The sequence below is a fragment of the Phaethon aethereus genome (assembly GCF_964289735.1).
Source record: "Phaethon aethereus genome assembly, chromosome: 1".
Lineage (NCBI taxonomy): Eukaryota > Metazoa > Chordata > Aves > Phaethontiformes > Phaethontidae > Phaethon > Phaethon aethereus.
In genome coordinates, this window is record NC_138575.1 from 60,862,243 (window position 1) to 60,877,546 (window position 15,304).

Below are 15,304 nucleotides of genomic sequence, written 5' to 3' on the forward strand. Positions count from 1 at the left end.
TGCAGAGTAGATTTCCCTTTTCCTTTTTATAGTCAGCGGAATATAAGGAATCACTAAGCTCCAAGAGACCTGAGTATACAGCTAAGAGAAAACTCTGTAGAAAAAGAGCAATTCAACCACTGCAGGCAAATGTTTAAAGTTAAGTCTAATCTGGGTATTGAAGGGAAATCACTGCCTCCCGACTCTATAAATACACTCTTAGGGGCTTAATCACAGCAGAATTTGCACTGGTATGCTCTTCCTGTGAAGCAGAAAAGGGAGGAAGAAATACAACATTTGACAGTAAAATAAAGTATTATATTTTACTTCCACTGGAGTCAATGGCAAAATTTCCTGACCCTATTAAAGTCAGCTGATTTTATACAAAACAAGAAGATGAATCACTGAAATATCACCTGAAAAAGCACACAAGTATTACTGATTAAACAGCTCGTATTTAATAGGAAATGTTATTCCATTTCCACTGTTGGAATTTCAAAAAGATTTTAGAAAATAGTACCAGCTGTCACAACGGTCATCAGTACCATTTACATTTACAGAAACACTGAGATCAATTCATCTTAAAAAAATACGTAAGAAATGAAAAGTTCTAGCAAAGTTTAGTAATTCCAGTCTTCCTTTAATTGAGCTCCAGCATCAGCCTGCAGATCTCATCAGGAGGCTTTAACAGTGGTCTTGTTAGTTGCTCATTAGTTAGTAAGACAATACTTGAAAGGTGCTCATAACATGCTACAATACATTTCCTCTTGGCAAGATATATTTTGATACTTAAATAATGGAATTAAATGGAATTTACTGCAGAAAAGTCAGAATTCATTCTGCTTCTCTTGCTGTGATCCCATTTCCATTGCAACTTAGTTCCTAAGTTAGGCAGGAGGAAAGACTTATTTTTGCACCAGTTTTAGTTCCCACACAGTAAATGCAGCCATGTACAACAGCTCCTTATTTGTAAAGTCAAGGAGAATGACAGAAGTTTTGCTTGCTGGTTCTTTGTAAAATTGCTCTGCTTCTGTTCAGACTTTTGAGTTGTACTGTAGCATGACTTTACTCAGTTGTTTGTAAAGCGAGTTGTGTTCTTATACCTTCAACATAAAGAAAATCCCTTCCATGTATTCTTTGTGTAATAAGTAACAATACAAAAATGCTTTTTACCTAATAAAACATTAAAGGAAAAAGGAAATGTCATCTTTGAAAATTTCTATGAACTCATATCTACCATAACAAATGGTAGCATCCTGTTCTATGTGGAACATGGTAGATTTTTTTTTGTTAAAGATTATTAGCCAGGTAGATTTTAAACATCATTTTTCCTGGCAATTTAATAAAACTTTTCAAATAAGACATACAAGTATAGGGTTTGTATTTAAAGTGCTCTTTATCTGATGCAGCAAGTATTTGGCCAGTATCCTTCCGGTCTCTAAGTAGCACTTCACAGACTATTAAGGGTGAGGCAGGAGGAAGCAGAACAACCTGTTCTAAGTTGTAGCTCTTTGTGAAATAGACCTTAGTGCTAGGTGGTGCAGTACTACCAGAGCATAAAACAAACCCAGCCTTTGTGGTTGAAACATTTACCATGCACACGTTCTTGCCACAATCTGAAGAGAAGGCAGATGTTAGTGCCTGGGATTTGCAATCTCCTGCTGTTAGAAAGCAAGCTCAGGGACTAGAAAACTCACTGAAGGAAAAAGCAGAAATCAAATGAATGCACGGCGAATGTCCATGGGGCGGGCCCGGCTGGGTCTAGGTGGAAACCTGTCACTGGGACCAGCTCGTCCTGGAAGTGTAGGGTTTGCTCCAGGCAAGGAACCAATTGGGTCAAAATGTGGTCTGAATGGAGGAAACTGGCCTGGTGCTTCTCCTGGGCCAGGAATGAGCGAGTTAATTGGGTCTCCAACATATGGAAGTGTTGGTCTCTCATCATATTCTCCACCAATGATCATTGGGGGATAGATAGGGTTTGGTGGGAATGGGTTGGGAGGAAAGGGATTAGGATAGAATGGGTTGGGATGAAAGGGGATTGGATGAGGTGTAGGGGGCAAAAACATCATGTGTCTCCATCTCAGGGCCTCCTTCTTCTGTTTCAACTTTTTCTTGTATAGCTGCAGACAGAAACAAAAGAATTTTAAAGCTCTCTAAGTGCTTTGTGTTCCACCTTCAGCAACTGCATTCAGTTCTACAGCACATCTCAGAAAAGCGCTCCTCCCGGTCTGAAAACCCAGAACAGCAACTCCCCTGCCTGCCAAAGACCAAACACAGCATCTCTGGAAGACCCCTAACCCACGATTTGGGCATGCACCATGTAACTTGTTGATGCTGTTTTCTCCTACTCTGACCAAACTCAACATGTGTACACAGAACACCACACATTTAAATTAAAATTTAACTCAAAGTTACTGCCTCCCAAAGTCTATGCTTTATTCTCAAATTAGCCCGTGGAGACTAATCTCAGAGAAATTATATAAAAAAAGCCACCTACTTCTTTCCAGTCTGTGTCACGAGACCTTGCAATAGGATCTACAAAAAAAAAAGGCAAAAAATGAAGAGCAATCTGTTTTATTTTTAAGTAGTATTCATGCCACAGATGCCCAGTTTTGTCAGAACTTGAAGAACAATCAAGAGATGAAAGAAAACCCACACCCACTTTTGGTCAGTACATTTTTCATAAAGATAATGCATCTTAAAAAATATAAAGCTCCAGGACCATTCAATAAGTAATCAACTTATGGGCACACCCATTCTACCTAAAGCATTATCTCCAAATGTTACTAAGTACAGAAATCCCAGAAACACTGTCCCCATCTTTGACTTCTGACAGCACTTCCCTTGATCACATTATTTCTTCAGTCTCTTCTGAGAAATTACAGCAGGAATATCTGTTCCCTCCACTTCCTAATATCTGCAATAGCCAGTACGCCAAGGTAGCCAGGGAAACAGATGAAAACAAGGGAAGTCTGCACCACACAATGGGAGTAACTATGTGGTCCATCAGTAATGGTTCAGCAGATTGTCACCAGTTTTCACGGCAGAAAACTGCACATCTACCTGAATTACACCTGACCAACTGTACTGGTTAGCATCAAAAATAACTGTATTTACTCACAGTGTTTAAAAATCAGAAGTGGTTGCCTGAGGAGCCTCTTATCAAAAGTCTGTCAGACCTAATCCCTCTGTTCACATGAGAATGTAATTAGAAAAACATGTGTCTCAACATTACCTCTGAAATCTCGCAGATACATAAACCTCCACAGAAGCTGGTCATTTGAAGCTGTGTAAAGGTCATGGCAAACAGCAGAAAGAGAGATGAGTGAACGAACATCCAGAAGTCTGAAAATCCGAAGCTTGAGCTCAAGAGGAAGGACCACTAACCCAAACACATCTGGCAAGTTCAGAGCTACAAAATGGAGAAAATAGAAGCATTATCTAAGTGGTGCAGAGTTTACTCTATCTCTAAAGACCCTAAAGGAAAGAAAGGACATTATAATCTTTTCCTTAAATCATTTCCCTTTGATGCCTGAGTTACACCACTTTTCTCAGAAAGTACTGTGACGTGACTTCTTATAATACAGATCTCTTGCAAATGTAAGTACATTTACAGAGTGAACAAAATAGGGCAAACAACACTTTATACTGACTACTATTGGCCACTGTAAGCCTAAGAAACATTCCAGACACCTAACTACGTTTATAGGCTACAAAACAAAGGAATAGGTAAAGAAAGACAAACCTGCCCAATTTCATGGGCCCACAAAAACCACATTAAATACAGAGCACACGTTTCACTTAAAACCTTACTGCATTGAAGTCTAGAGGGATTAAGTAGTCTTCAGAATACAAAGTTGACACCCTTTATGGCAATACCTATGCAGAGAATGCCTGGCTTCTTACTGCTCCAAAACACTAGCTTGGGTTAGTTCCTACCATCTTTTCCGAGCCCTCAATGATCAGTTACTAAGAAGATCATTCCTGGGGTTAGACTTCCAAATATGATGCTATGTAAACTTTTCTGCTTTGACAAAGAAATGGATCAAAACTACAGAACTACTGCCACAAAAATTATTGTGGTATGATTTTCCCATCACTAAGTGTGGAAAACAGCCACTCCGCTTCAGTCTCTTAAGTGAGACTAGAGACAATCAAAAATGAAAACCAGGAAATTATCATTACATTAACATTTTCTGAGATACAAAGATTAATATAATTTCTTTAGAATGTATAAATTACATTATGCTTACTCTTTATATACCCATCACTGAACAGGTGTTTCTAACACCTCTCTTTCAAGGCTTTAGATAGACCCCCTTCCTTCCACTCCCAACCATGAAGTACCATCTCTAATTGTAAATATTTTCTCTCACCTTGTCGGGCAGCAGCCAGAAGAGAGTAAACCAGCTGGTCTTTAAAGAGACGGGATAATTTTTGAAGATCTTTGTAAACACCTGCAACCTTTTCTATCAAAAGAGGAGAGGTAAAAAGCTTAACTTCAGGAGGTTATAGTGAAAAAATTATCTAAGAGCAAAAGACTTATGGTTTTCTTATAAGCAGAACTGTAACCTGCTTGTAATCTTGATGGGAGCAACTCTGCAGCTAGAGTGTAACAATCATGCACTAAGTAATTCATTGACAAGCTACAAACCAGTTCTATGGCCAGACTAGGCTTTCCTTTAGCCTTAAAAAGCACCTTTAGGTGAAATAACTGAGTTCTTCAGAAACAAACTGACTCTCAAGCTGTCAGAGATACCTTTGACAGATTTCAAAGCTCATGTGTAACACACACCTATGTTGTAAATGCTTGCAATAGTCATTTTTCTGACAGGAAGGTCTTTACATGCTCTTCTCTAAAGAAACGGGACACAGAAGATTCTTACTATTATATCGGACACGTTTCAGTGCTCAGTTATTCTTCTAAAGCCTTTTGACTAGACTTGTACATCAGCAACTGGGGCTACTCAGGACACAGTGCAGGACACCGAGTCAGCCTCAACCACCAACGAAGCCGTTCATACATACTTCAGAGAACAAAAAGCTAGTGAGGTCTGTGCTCACAAAGATCCACATCTATCTGCCCTTCTCTTCTCCCTCGCCTTAGTGTTCCCTCTAATTTTGGCATTCTGGAGAGAGCCATGTGGTCAGCACATGTTTTCTGACAAAAAGAATGTAACAATTACGGTGCCACAAGAAGAGTGTAAGTACCATCAGCCTGTGAAGTCCTGAACTGCCTGGCAGAAAGGGGGTATAATCCAGCATTACTGCCCCAGAGATTCACACATATGCTTAGGACGTCATAAATAGGAGACATATGGGCCAAAGGATGACTCTGCTTTGCAAGGTTCTTTCCTTACACAGTTAATCCAATAAATTCAAATTGTTTCAACAACAAAATGGCTACACTCTGAACTCCTTTTACCACAAAGCTATGACTCACCTAAATGGTAACTGTATTTTTTTTTTATTCTTTGCTGTTCTCTACCTATTTGGTCCTCTACTGAAGGATATCCTTACTCATTGCATTATTTCCTTACTTTTCAGTTTATTACTATGACTATCACAGCACAATCATACCTGGCTCCTGAAAGCAAACGAAGGATGCTGGCAATAGCTGTATTCTCTTAACACCTTTAATCTCTTTGTTGATTTTTAATGTTGCTGCAAATGACAGAAAAGAAAAATATTTTCAAAATTTAAAATACATTAGGAGATGACAAAGATCACTTCATTACTGCCTTATCCTTCAGAGGTGTTTTGCTTTCCTCCCTTACCAGATTCCCTCAAGGAAAATACCCAACTATAGGAAGCAGCTAGACAAATGAAAATTTTAGAAATATAAAGTGGAACTTAAAATAGCAGGGAATAAACAAAGATCTTGGTGACAGAAACCAAGTATTGTCTTCAACAGTTCTATCACATGGACAGAGAAGTAACACAGCAAGCCATTATAACAACCCAGTCATTAGAGAAACACTAACTAGAAAAGACTCAACAAGCTTACTATATGAACACTACATGCATGGAAATTATAACACTGTCCTGAATCTAATCATAACCTGACTTGGTTAAAACATTTGATCAAAATGTGTACATGTTCTGTGAAAACATATGTGTGTATCCAAATTGGCATAATCTGTTACAAGTTTCACAAATAAAGACAAAAAAAATTTTAATCAAAGATATATTGAAATTAAAATCAAGCCCCAATTTCATACTGGTTCTGCAAAAATGTGGAATCGCTCAAGAAAAAAGGCAAACAAAACCACAAACAAACTCAAAAAACACCAAATGATATGGAAATTGCTTCAAAAAATAAGATTTCCTTAAAGTTTCTGGATTGAGTAGCTTAAACTAAATACAATTTTTGAGACCACAGTTAAACTGTTAAGTGTGATACAGGAAAGATTATACATTAAAGCTGAAGAATACATAGTCTGGAAGTTGTTTACAAGTCTTGCAAAGAACATGAGATAAGACAAAATACTGTACCTGGAGCAAATCTACCTCTTCTAATGTTTGGCAATGTATACCAAAGTTCCCATGAAATGAGACAAGAAACAGATTTCTACAACATTGCAATGAAAAGGCAAGGTGAATCCCCTAAGGACGATCTGTTGTTATGATTAGAGGTAAAGAAACAGTTAATACAGAGACAGGAAATACCAAGAATATTCAGCATCAGGAAGAAGCATTTCTTGCACCTCAGCAACCTGAATAATCAAGGTGCTGTTCTAAACCAAGTTCACAAAAGTGCATTTAAGTTTTCTCTTGCAAAATAATGGTGATATTTAGCAATGTGCATCCAGGATAAAAACTTGACTAACTTACCATTAACAGCAACAAGATCTCCCAAAGGTACACAAGTCAAACCAGCAGAACCTTCTTCGCAAAGGGGATGTGTGTAATGTAGCTTATAAACACCATTCCCTCTCCATTTCTCTGGCATAGACACTGCCTTGGCTTCTGTCCCCTAAAAATACACAGAAATAACACTACCATACTTTAGCAATGTACCAAGACTAAGGGGTGAAAAAAAGAGAATTAAAAGTTAGGAACTGCCAGAATGCTACTTGCAATTCAAATCTTGGTGTAGTCCTTATGCGCATTATGACACAGACTACAATTGCATGATTATATACTATTTTCCCCAAGACTAACAGCAAATCTAAAGTGAAGTTCATTAACTTTTTTGTCCTGTCCCACTTTCTGACAGAGGAGTTTCCTCAGTGAGCAGACTCACACCTATTTCTTTGAGACATGTACTTCATTCTGTCATTTATTCCAGCATTCTGACAACTCCTGCATGTACCTTAATTTACTGCATGAAAAACATGTTATTGCACCTTTTCTGAGAACTTACAAGGTCTGACAGGGCTTCAAGAATCACAGCTTGAAATCCATTCAAAAATCTGAGTGGACTAACAGTTTTTCCTTTCAATTTCAGCATGAAAAGGCTCAGATAGAATCAGAGAGAGGGATATAACATAGTCACATGTACAAGCAGACGTTCTCTTTCCTCTTAAGTCTGTATAGCGATCATCTTCCCTACTTCCAAGCCTATTGATTAACATAAACTTTCTTCCCAGTAGCAAATATATTCTTCAGATAGTATTTCAGGCTATAGGAATGCAATTAACTTAGCAGATTTATTAAACCGGTATTGGTCAATCAGACACCTAAACTGAACCCCTACATGTACTTAGTTAGCCCTACCGCAAAAAAAAACATGAGAATTTAAACACCTTCCCTGAGAGCAAATCTTTTTTTGAATGGCTAGCCACATATTAGTAAACATACAATGCAAATCTGAAAATCTAAAGGGAAAAGGTGAATTCATATATCAGAGGTACTGCCGTAGGTGCTCAACCACATGTTGGATTCCTCTGTAGGTTAGTGGAACCAAAGCCTAACTGAACTCAGTTGACATTAATAAGGAATTGGAGACAACATTTTGTCAGACATAGGCATTGTTAACCACCATTTGAACAGGATGCCGTTGAGATGGGTTCAGGAAAGGCAGGTCCTCCTTGACCAACCCGATTTCCTTCTATGACCAGGTGACCCGCCTAGTGGATGAGGGAAAGGCTGTGGATGTTGTCAACCTGGACTTTAGTAAAGCCTTTGGCAGCGTCTCCCACAGCATTCTCCTGGAGAAACTGGCAGCTTGTGGCTTAGACAGATTTACTCTTCGCTGGGTGAAGAACTGGCTGGACGGTCGAGCCCAGAGTTGTGGTGAATGACGTTAAATCCGGCTGGCGGCCGGTCACGAGCGGTGTCCCCCAGGGCTCGGTTCTGGGGCCAGTCTTGTTCAGTATCTTTATTGATGATCTGGATGAGGGGATCGAGTGCTCCCTTGGTAAGTTTGCAGATGACACCAAGTTGGGTGGGAGTGCTGGAGGGTAGGAGGGCTCTGCAGAGGGATCTGGAAAGGCTGGATCGATGGGCCAGGTTCAACTGTATGAGGTTTAATAAGGCCAAGTGCCGGGTCCTGCATTTCAGTCACAACAACCCCATGCAACACTAAAGGCTTGGGAAGGAGTGGCTGGAGAGCTGCCTGGCGGAAAAGGACCTGGGGGTGCTGGCTGGCAGCTGGCTGAGTATGAGCCAGTAGTGTGCCCAGGTGGCCAAGACGGGCAACAGCATCCTGGCCTGTATCAGAAATAGCGTGGCCAGCAGGAGCAGGGAAGTGATTGTACCTTGGTACTCGGCACTGGTGAGGCCAGACCTCAAATACTGTGTTGTTTTGGGCCCCTCACTACAAGAAGGATGTTGAGGTGCTGGAGCGTGTCCAAAGAAGTGCAACGAAGCTGGTGAGGCGTCTGGAGAACAAGTGTTACAAGGAGCAGCTGAAGGAGCTGGGGTTGTTCAGTCTGGAGAAGAGGAGGCTGAGGGGAGACCTTATCACTCTCTAAAACTACCTGAAAGGGGGTTGTGGCAACGTGGGTGTTGGTCTCTTCTCCCAAGTAACTAGCTATAGAACGAGAGGAAATGGCCTCAAGTTGCACCAGGGGAAGTTTAGACTAGATATTAGGAAAAATTTCTTCACTGAGAGAGTGGTCAAGCATTGGAACAGGCTGCCCAGGGAGGTGGTGGAGTCACCATCACTGGAGGTGTTCAAAAAACGTGTAGACATGACACTTCAGGATATGGTTTAGTGGGCATGGTGGTGTTGGGTTGATGGCTGGACTTGATCAACTTAAAGGTCTTTTCCAAACTAATGATTCTGTGATTCTCTGAGATGATACTGATGTTTAAGGCAGGACTTCTTTGAAGCGCTACATCTAAGCACATCTATGCAAGCTCAATGGTATAAAGCAGAAACAGGAGGTTATCAGCTGGGTCCCACTGAGGCTGGGGACTAAAACAAACAGAGGCAGGCCTCTTCTCTCACACCTAAAAGCTTCTCCAGTCTTTAGCCTTATGGCTTACTGGTCAGGCAAATTAGAGAAGCTGATACTTCAGCTGCCCCCGCTGCTGACTGACATATACAAAGCCAGAAGTGGATCTTCACATGCAACTTGTATCACACATGCCCACGATATTTCACAGCTTTCTCACACTGACCAAGAAATTTCCCGATTGGTTGTGCGCCTACCTGAGGTACATAGCCTGTCTCCATCATGAGAAGATGTACTAGAACGATCAAGGCATCAGTGGCACTGGTACACTCAGCAGAAAGGTAGAGCATCTCCAAGGAATGTGGTATTTCACCATCAGCGGCTTCACTGCACAGCATGGGTTCAGACGGATAAGAACCTGTACCTTCTTCCAGGTCAACATCTTCTGGGACTAATCCGGAAGGAAATTCTAGGCTGGATCCTGCCTTCAAGGGAAAGCAAAACATACTTTCATTCAGAAAATTACACCTCTATATACATCAACATTATTTGTCTGCTTATTCCAGTCCTCACAGGCACCAAGTCTACTCTGCTGATTTCTCACACAAGTATTACAGATTCATTACACCTCCATTTTCTAGCATCCCAGCTGGAGACTGAGATTATACACATAGCTTCTGTATTTTTTGGTATTTATAATGCAAGCCCTTCATAAAAGGGTCTATTATTCAATTGCATATATTACTTGAAGACAAAATGATAATATATTCAACCTTCATAAGAATTTTTGCAACATACACAGGAGTAATTTACTCACTGTAGTACCACTATTTATTTAAATACAGCCAACATGCATGGCAAGTAACCAAAATGACTTGGACTGCTTAGAAACACAATGGGTCTAAGTAGCTGGGGGAGGGGGAAAGATCAATGAAGTGTATCTGCTGACACTCGAGAAGCACTGTGGTTTTATAGTGGCTTTCTTTCTTCTACCAAAATCTCATCATATTATATTAGCTGATAAAACTACACACAGACACATTAAAAATAATGTGAATGAAAACTATAGGCAAATTTACCTCAGGGAAGGGTCAAGGCGGGGGGGAACAGTCTAAAGGAGCTGTAGCTACTTCTCCCCCGCATCCATGCCAAATGACACCCTCACATTTGTATGAGGCTGGCATGGCCATCCACCTGTGGAATTTCCCTGCTCTCATTAACAGCAATGGACATAGCCCCAGTTAAACACAGATCTTCAGACTTCTAAAGCTCTTCTACAATGACACCTAGTTGCTTAGAAATTTTCCTGACTCTTTCACCACAATTTTGCAGGAGATGTGAGAGTCTTTCATCTTGCCTTCAAATATTAAATAAATATGAAACAGATACTTCTGCACAGCTTACTGACTGACAGACATAAGGAGTTTGCATGCCCACAGCACCATGCAAAGATTATTGCTCCTGAAAAGAATCAATGGGACAATGGTTCAACTATATTTTCTTTCATTACTTACAATTCTTTTTATCCTAAAGCTTAATTATCATACATTAAAACAGTGTTTTTAAAAACTTCATACAAAGGTTGTATTAAGGGACATTTTGTATTTGAAACCCGTTCCAAAACAAACAAAAAAAATACCTACTTGCTTTGAAAGAATGTTGGAAGACAATTTACGCCCAGCTTCTGAAGCTCCTACCTAAACCAGACAGGATCGTATAACAAGATAAGACTGTGGCACTAGGCTGTACCTGCAGTCTCCTTAGGTAGACCATCTATCACAGAATCCAGCAGTTGGTGGGAGCTGTTATCTCATTAACTATTGTATGTACTGTCACATGGGAAACAAACCACTGACTAGTAAGAAAAAGTGTGCTATTAGCTGCATGGAGCATACAGGGTCATACAGATGTACACTTAGAAAGCATAAGGCATGAGCTACCTCAGCAGCACAATCTCCATGCACAAGACAGACAGGTCTCACTCTATGGCAGGCTGTCTGAATCACAGGGAATTGTTACAAACTGTTAGAAAAGAATCATGCACTCATCTTGTGAGTGATGTTTCCAACAGGCAGTGCCTGTTGCATTTGTACAGTACCTAGAATCACTTTCCTCAAGAACACAGCACTGAGGCAGGTAAGAACCATACTCCTAACTTCCTTATAGAAAAAGCATGTTCCAGTAAAAACATTAAATCCTGTAAAAATGTCAGACCGGAAACATGTCAGGATCTCTAAACTAGCTTCTGTGTCACAGCTAATACACAATGAATAGAGACAAATTTCCATCCAAATAACTGGCTATATATCAGACAAGTAAAAGGAGCCAAATATTCTGAAAAGATTCTCTACTATATAGTACAGCAACTGACACAGCAAGATATCTTCATTTTTGCCTTCTGTTGTATAGGGCAATTTTCATGTACTTACCCTATTGTCACTCTTTTGACCTTCCACCTGAGCTTTCTGGTTGTCAGATTCCTCATTCTGCCCTTCTTCTTTCAGCCTGTTGGCCTGACTTTTGTTGGGGATCAAGGTGGGTGGCTCATGACCATTCTCAAGTGGGGGAGGAGTAGAAGGAGGAGGTAGGTTGGGTTGTCCATCTGCTTCTTCTAGTAATAAGCATATCAAATCACCAGAAACAATCCCATATGAAGCTAAGGTCTTCTGGTCTTCTGTGAGAGCATCTTTTCTGTTCAATGTTATTGAAAATTTGGTATCAGAACTGCAAAATAGAAAAAAAAAAAAGGAAACATGTTTGGCTGCACCTGGGTAATTGCACACAGAGGTATAGTTAGGAATGCATACTACAATAGTACTACACAGTGGGTTTTAATCCATTAATAATTATCTATATATTAAAGGAAGAGTAGGGAAAAAAATATGGTATGACATTACTTCCCCTATGTTTCTCTCCCAGTACATTTTAAGTAGCCATAGCTGCTTGGTAGGTATAACTTCATTTACAGTAATGGCTTATAAAACAATTATGAAGGAAAGCAAACAAGTGCCCTCCAAGTTAGAAGACATCACACCTAACAAAACCAGCTTTAAATAAACTACTAGCTGAGATTCTTTAAAAACAAGACAGTGTTTCAGACTCAACCATCTTGCTCTCTGATTAAGCAAAACGTTCACTTCAAAAGGTCAGCAGCTGCCCTACAGCATGCCAGTTGCAAATGAGGGTATTAAGAAAAGATGCTTCAGGGCAAGCACCTGAAAAAAAACAACAAACAAATAAAAAATAGAAATGCAACTGGTTGGCACAGAAGCAGCTATAAAACACACCCACTGTGGCAAGACAAGGAGTAACTTTAGATTTCACCTGTGCACACTGCTATACAGTGCAGGGCTATCAATGTATGTTATCATCAGTGAAACGCTGGTACATTGTACCTCATTAAAGGTTTGTGAATACAAACCCTTTAGCCACCATCGGCAAAAGAGCCCCTCCTGTAGGCATTTCTTAACCTGACTGTGCAGATGTCACTTCCCTATAAAGGCTGCCCTGAGTTATGTATGAATAAGACTTTTATGAAATGCAAACCCAGAAATTGTCCAAGAAACCTGCAAAACTCTGAACACTGGTGCCCCACGGCCGTTTTCGTAACGTAAAGGCCATGCGGAAATTTTAAGTCAGCTCTGACTGAGTTGCAATCCGTGCTTCCCCGCCGAACACGTCCCAAAGCGAGGTTTGACTTCCCTGCTCTGCAGCGGGCAGCCGGGAAGCCAAACCGCCGCCCCGCCGCCGGGTCTGTCGGAGGAAGCTCAGCGGCGGGCGCTGCCAGGCGTCGCACGAGCCTCAGCAACGTGCCCACCGTGAACCCGGTAACACCTCGGGACCGGCAATCTTTCACCCACGACTCACTCCACGATGTGTTACCCAGCGCCCGGGCGGAGCCCCGCCGCCGGTCGCCTTACACGGGGCCTACCAGCCACGGCGCCCTCACACCGCGGGCCTGGCTCCGGAGCCGGTAGCGCAGCTCGGCGCGTCTCGTCCCCGGACGCTCTGCCCCCTCCTCTGGGCGCCCGCCCCTGGCGCCCTCGCGTTTGGGCGGAGGAGGAGCCGTAGGCCCCAGGGCCTCGGCCTTGCGGCCAGCACCCGCCGCCCCTCCCTTCCCCCGCACCGCGTGGTACGGCCCCGCGCAGCCACCCTCCACCAAGCACACCCCCTACCCCCACACGATGGTTCGCTCCGCACGCTACCTGTACCCCCAAGCGGGCAGCAGGGCCCGGCGCAGCTGCGCGCGCAGCTCCCCCAGAGTTGGCTCCGCCCCCTGCAGCTCCAGCGGCGCCGTTCGCTTCTGCACCCGCACCCGAAGCTTCATGGCGGCAGCGGCGGGTCTCGGCGCCCGCCTCGGGCCCCGAGCGGGCCCCGCTGAGTAGCGGCTATGGTGATGGTGGCAGCGGGGAGCGGGCGCAAGGGCTGCCGGGGCGTGTCGTTGTTTTGGTTGGCGCGGCACCGCCTCAGCCAGCCCGGCCACGCCCCCTCTCGGCCACGCCCCCGGGATTCGAGGCGTCACCCGAGCGCGCCGCCGGCCGGGCGCCCGATCGGTGCCTCGGCGTGCCACGGCGTGGCCTGCGCTACGGCGATCGATGATTGGGCGTTCGGGCTGAATCTGCGCATGCGCCGGAAGGAGTTACCCAACGCTCGCCGCGTCCCCTGGCCGGAGTGGTTTCTGTAGGCTGGCTGCCTGCCGCCATGCGGAGCGGTGTGGTTGGGTTGTTTCTCTTCTGTCGTCCTCAGTGTAATACCGGTTTGGGTGTTACTCGAAGAACAAACCTGCCAGGGAGAGCCTGTTCCTAGCAGGGCATTAAGCTCTGTTGGCGAAGTTCATGGAAATAGGCACTAGGGGAAGGGCTGAAGGAGGACGCTATCCCCAAGAGCGCTTAGTTTTATAAAGGAACCTGTTTTTTTTAAGGCAGACTGCTGAATTGTCATTTCGGAGTTAATGTGAAAAGACACCTGCAGTCAAATAATCTCACCAAAAATAGAAAGTGTCACAAACTTAACGCTTCTGGGTTTAGTTCTCCTTTATCTGTCATGCTTGAAGAAAGGTTCCTCCCCACACCTTGTATCTTCTCGGAGAGTATGCTTGACTTCATCTAGAAACACACACTTTTGTATAAGGATAATGTCAATAAGGGAAAAATGTAAAAGGCACAATAAGTTTTACTTACGAATAAAGTTCAGAGAACAGTGAATTCAGGGGTAACTTGTGAACACACTCTCAGATTATACTGGTTTTTCTTCTAGTGATACAATTTACCTCATTTCTCCACATGAGGAATAATATGAGGTGCAGGAAAATTGGAGTGCTTTCTAGGAATATAATACTAAACAGGTAAAGTGAACTTGAAAGATCTAGCTTGCATAGCTACCACCAAGTACAACTGCTTATTGCAGCACTATTTACGTTGCTTAACCCTACATTTATAGGAACAGCCCTATCTGTCCCCTTTCAGCATTTATGGAGCCAGTCAGAAAAAGGAGACTGAAACTTCAAAAATTCTATTCTGGGCTACAGGTGAAATCTCCTTTATGCCATCAACATGGTCTTCTAACCCAGGTAAATGTGATTGCTAAATTTCTCTTCACTTTAGAGTTTGCTGTCAAATACATCTCAAACTGAAGGGCAACCATCATCAACATGTCGATGAATTCATCAACAAAAAGGAGATGCTTGTATTGATGAGGTGATAAAAGGAAAGGCAAAGAGACTACTGAAATGGAATATCACTTACTGAACAATGGAAGAGCTGATGCTCATTACAGTGAGCTTGGTGTTACATACTGGGCCATCAGCTGCGGGCATTAAAACAAGTGATTTCCTGAGAAGCTTGCTGGGTCCTTTGCCACTGCCCCAAGTTGGAGAAGTACTTATGCAGTCGTCATCAAATGGGGCCGCCTCCTGGACAAATCCAGAAGAGTAGGTTGCTGTGGCAGCGGGGGATGAGAATGGAGGGAAGTGGCAAAGGCAG

At 42.6% G+C, this 15,304-nt stretch overlaps 1 protein-coding gene across 1 annotated transcript; it reads right to left on the reverse strand.

Moving 5' to 3' along the window:
- Positions 1-1,694: 1,694 nt before the first annotated feature.
- FBXO7 (F-box protein 7) lies at positions 1,695-13,650 on the reverse strand (the record flags this gene model as incomplete). The annotated part of the gene is made up of 9 exons (XM_082014172.1): positions 1,695-2,099; positions 2,477-2,514; positions 3,215-3,391; positions 4,356-4,448; positions 5,560-5,643; positions 6,814-6,955; positions 9,581-9,808; positions 11,753-12,047; positions 13,529-13,650. The coding sequence occupies 9 exons, from the start codon at positions 13,648-13,650 to the stop codon at positions 1,695-1,697; spliced, it is 1,584 nt and encodes a 527-aa protein (XP_081870298.1).
- Between the last annotated feature and the right edge of the window lie 1,654 nt (positions 13,651-15,304).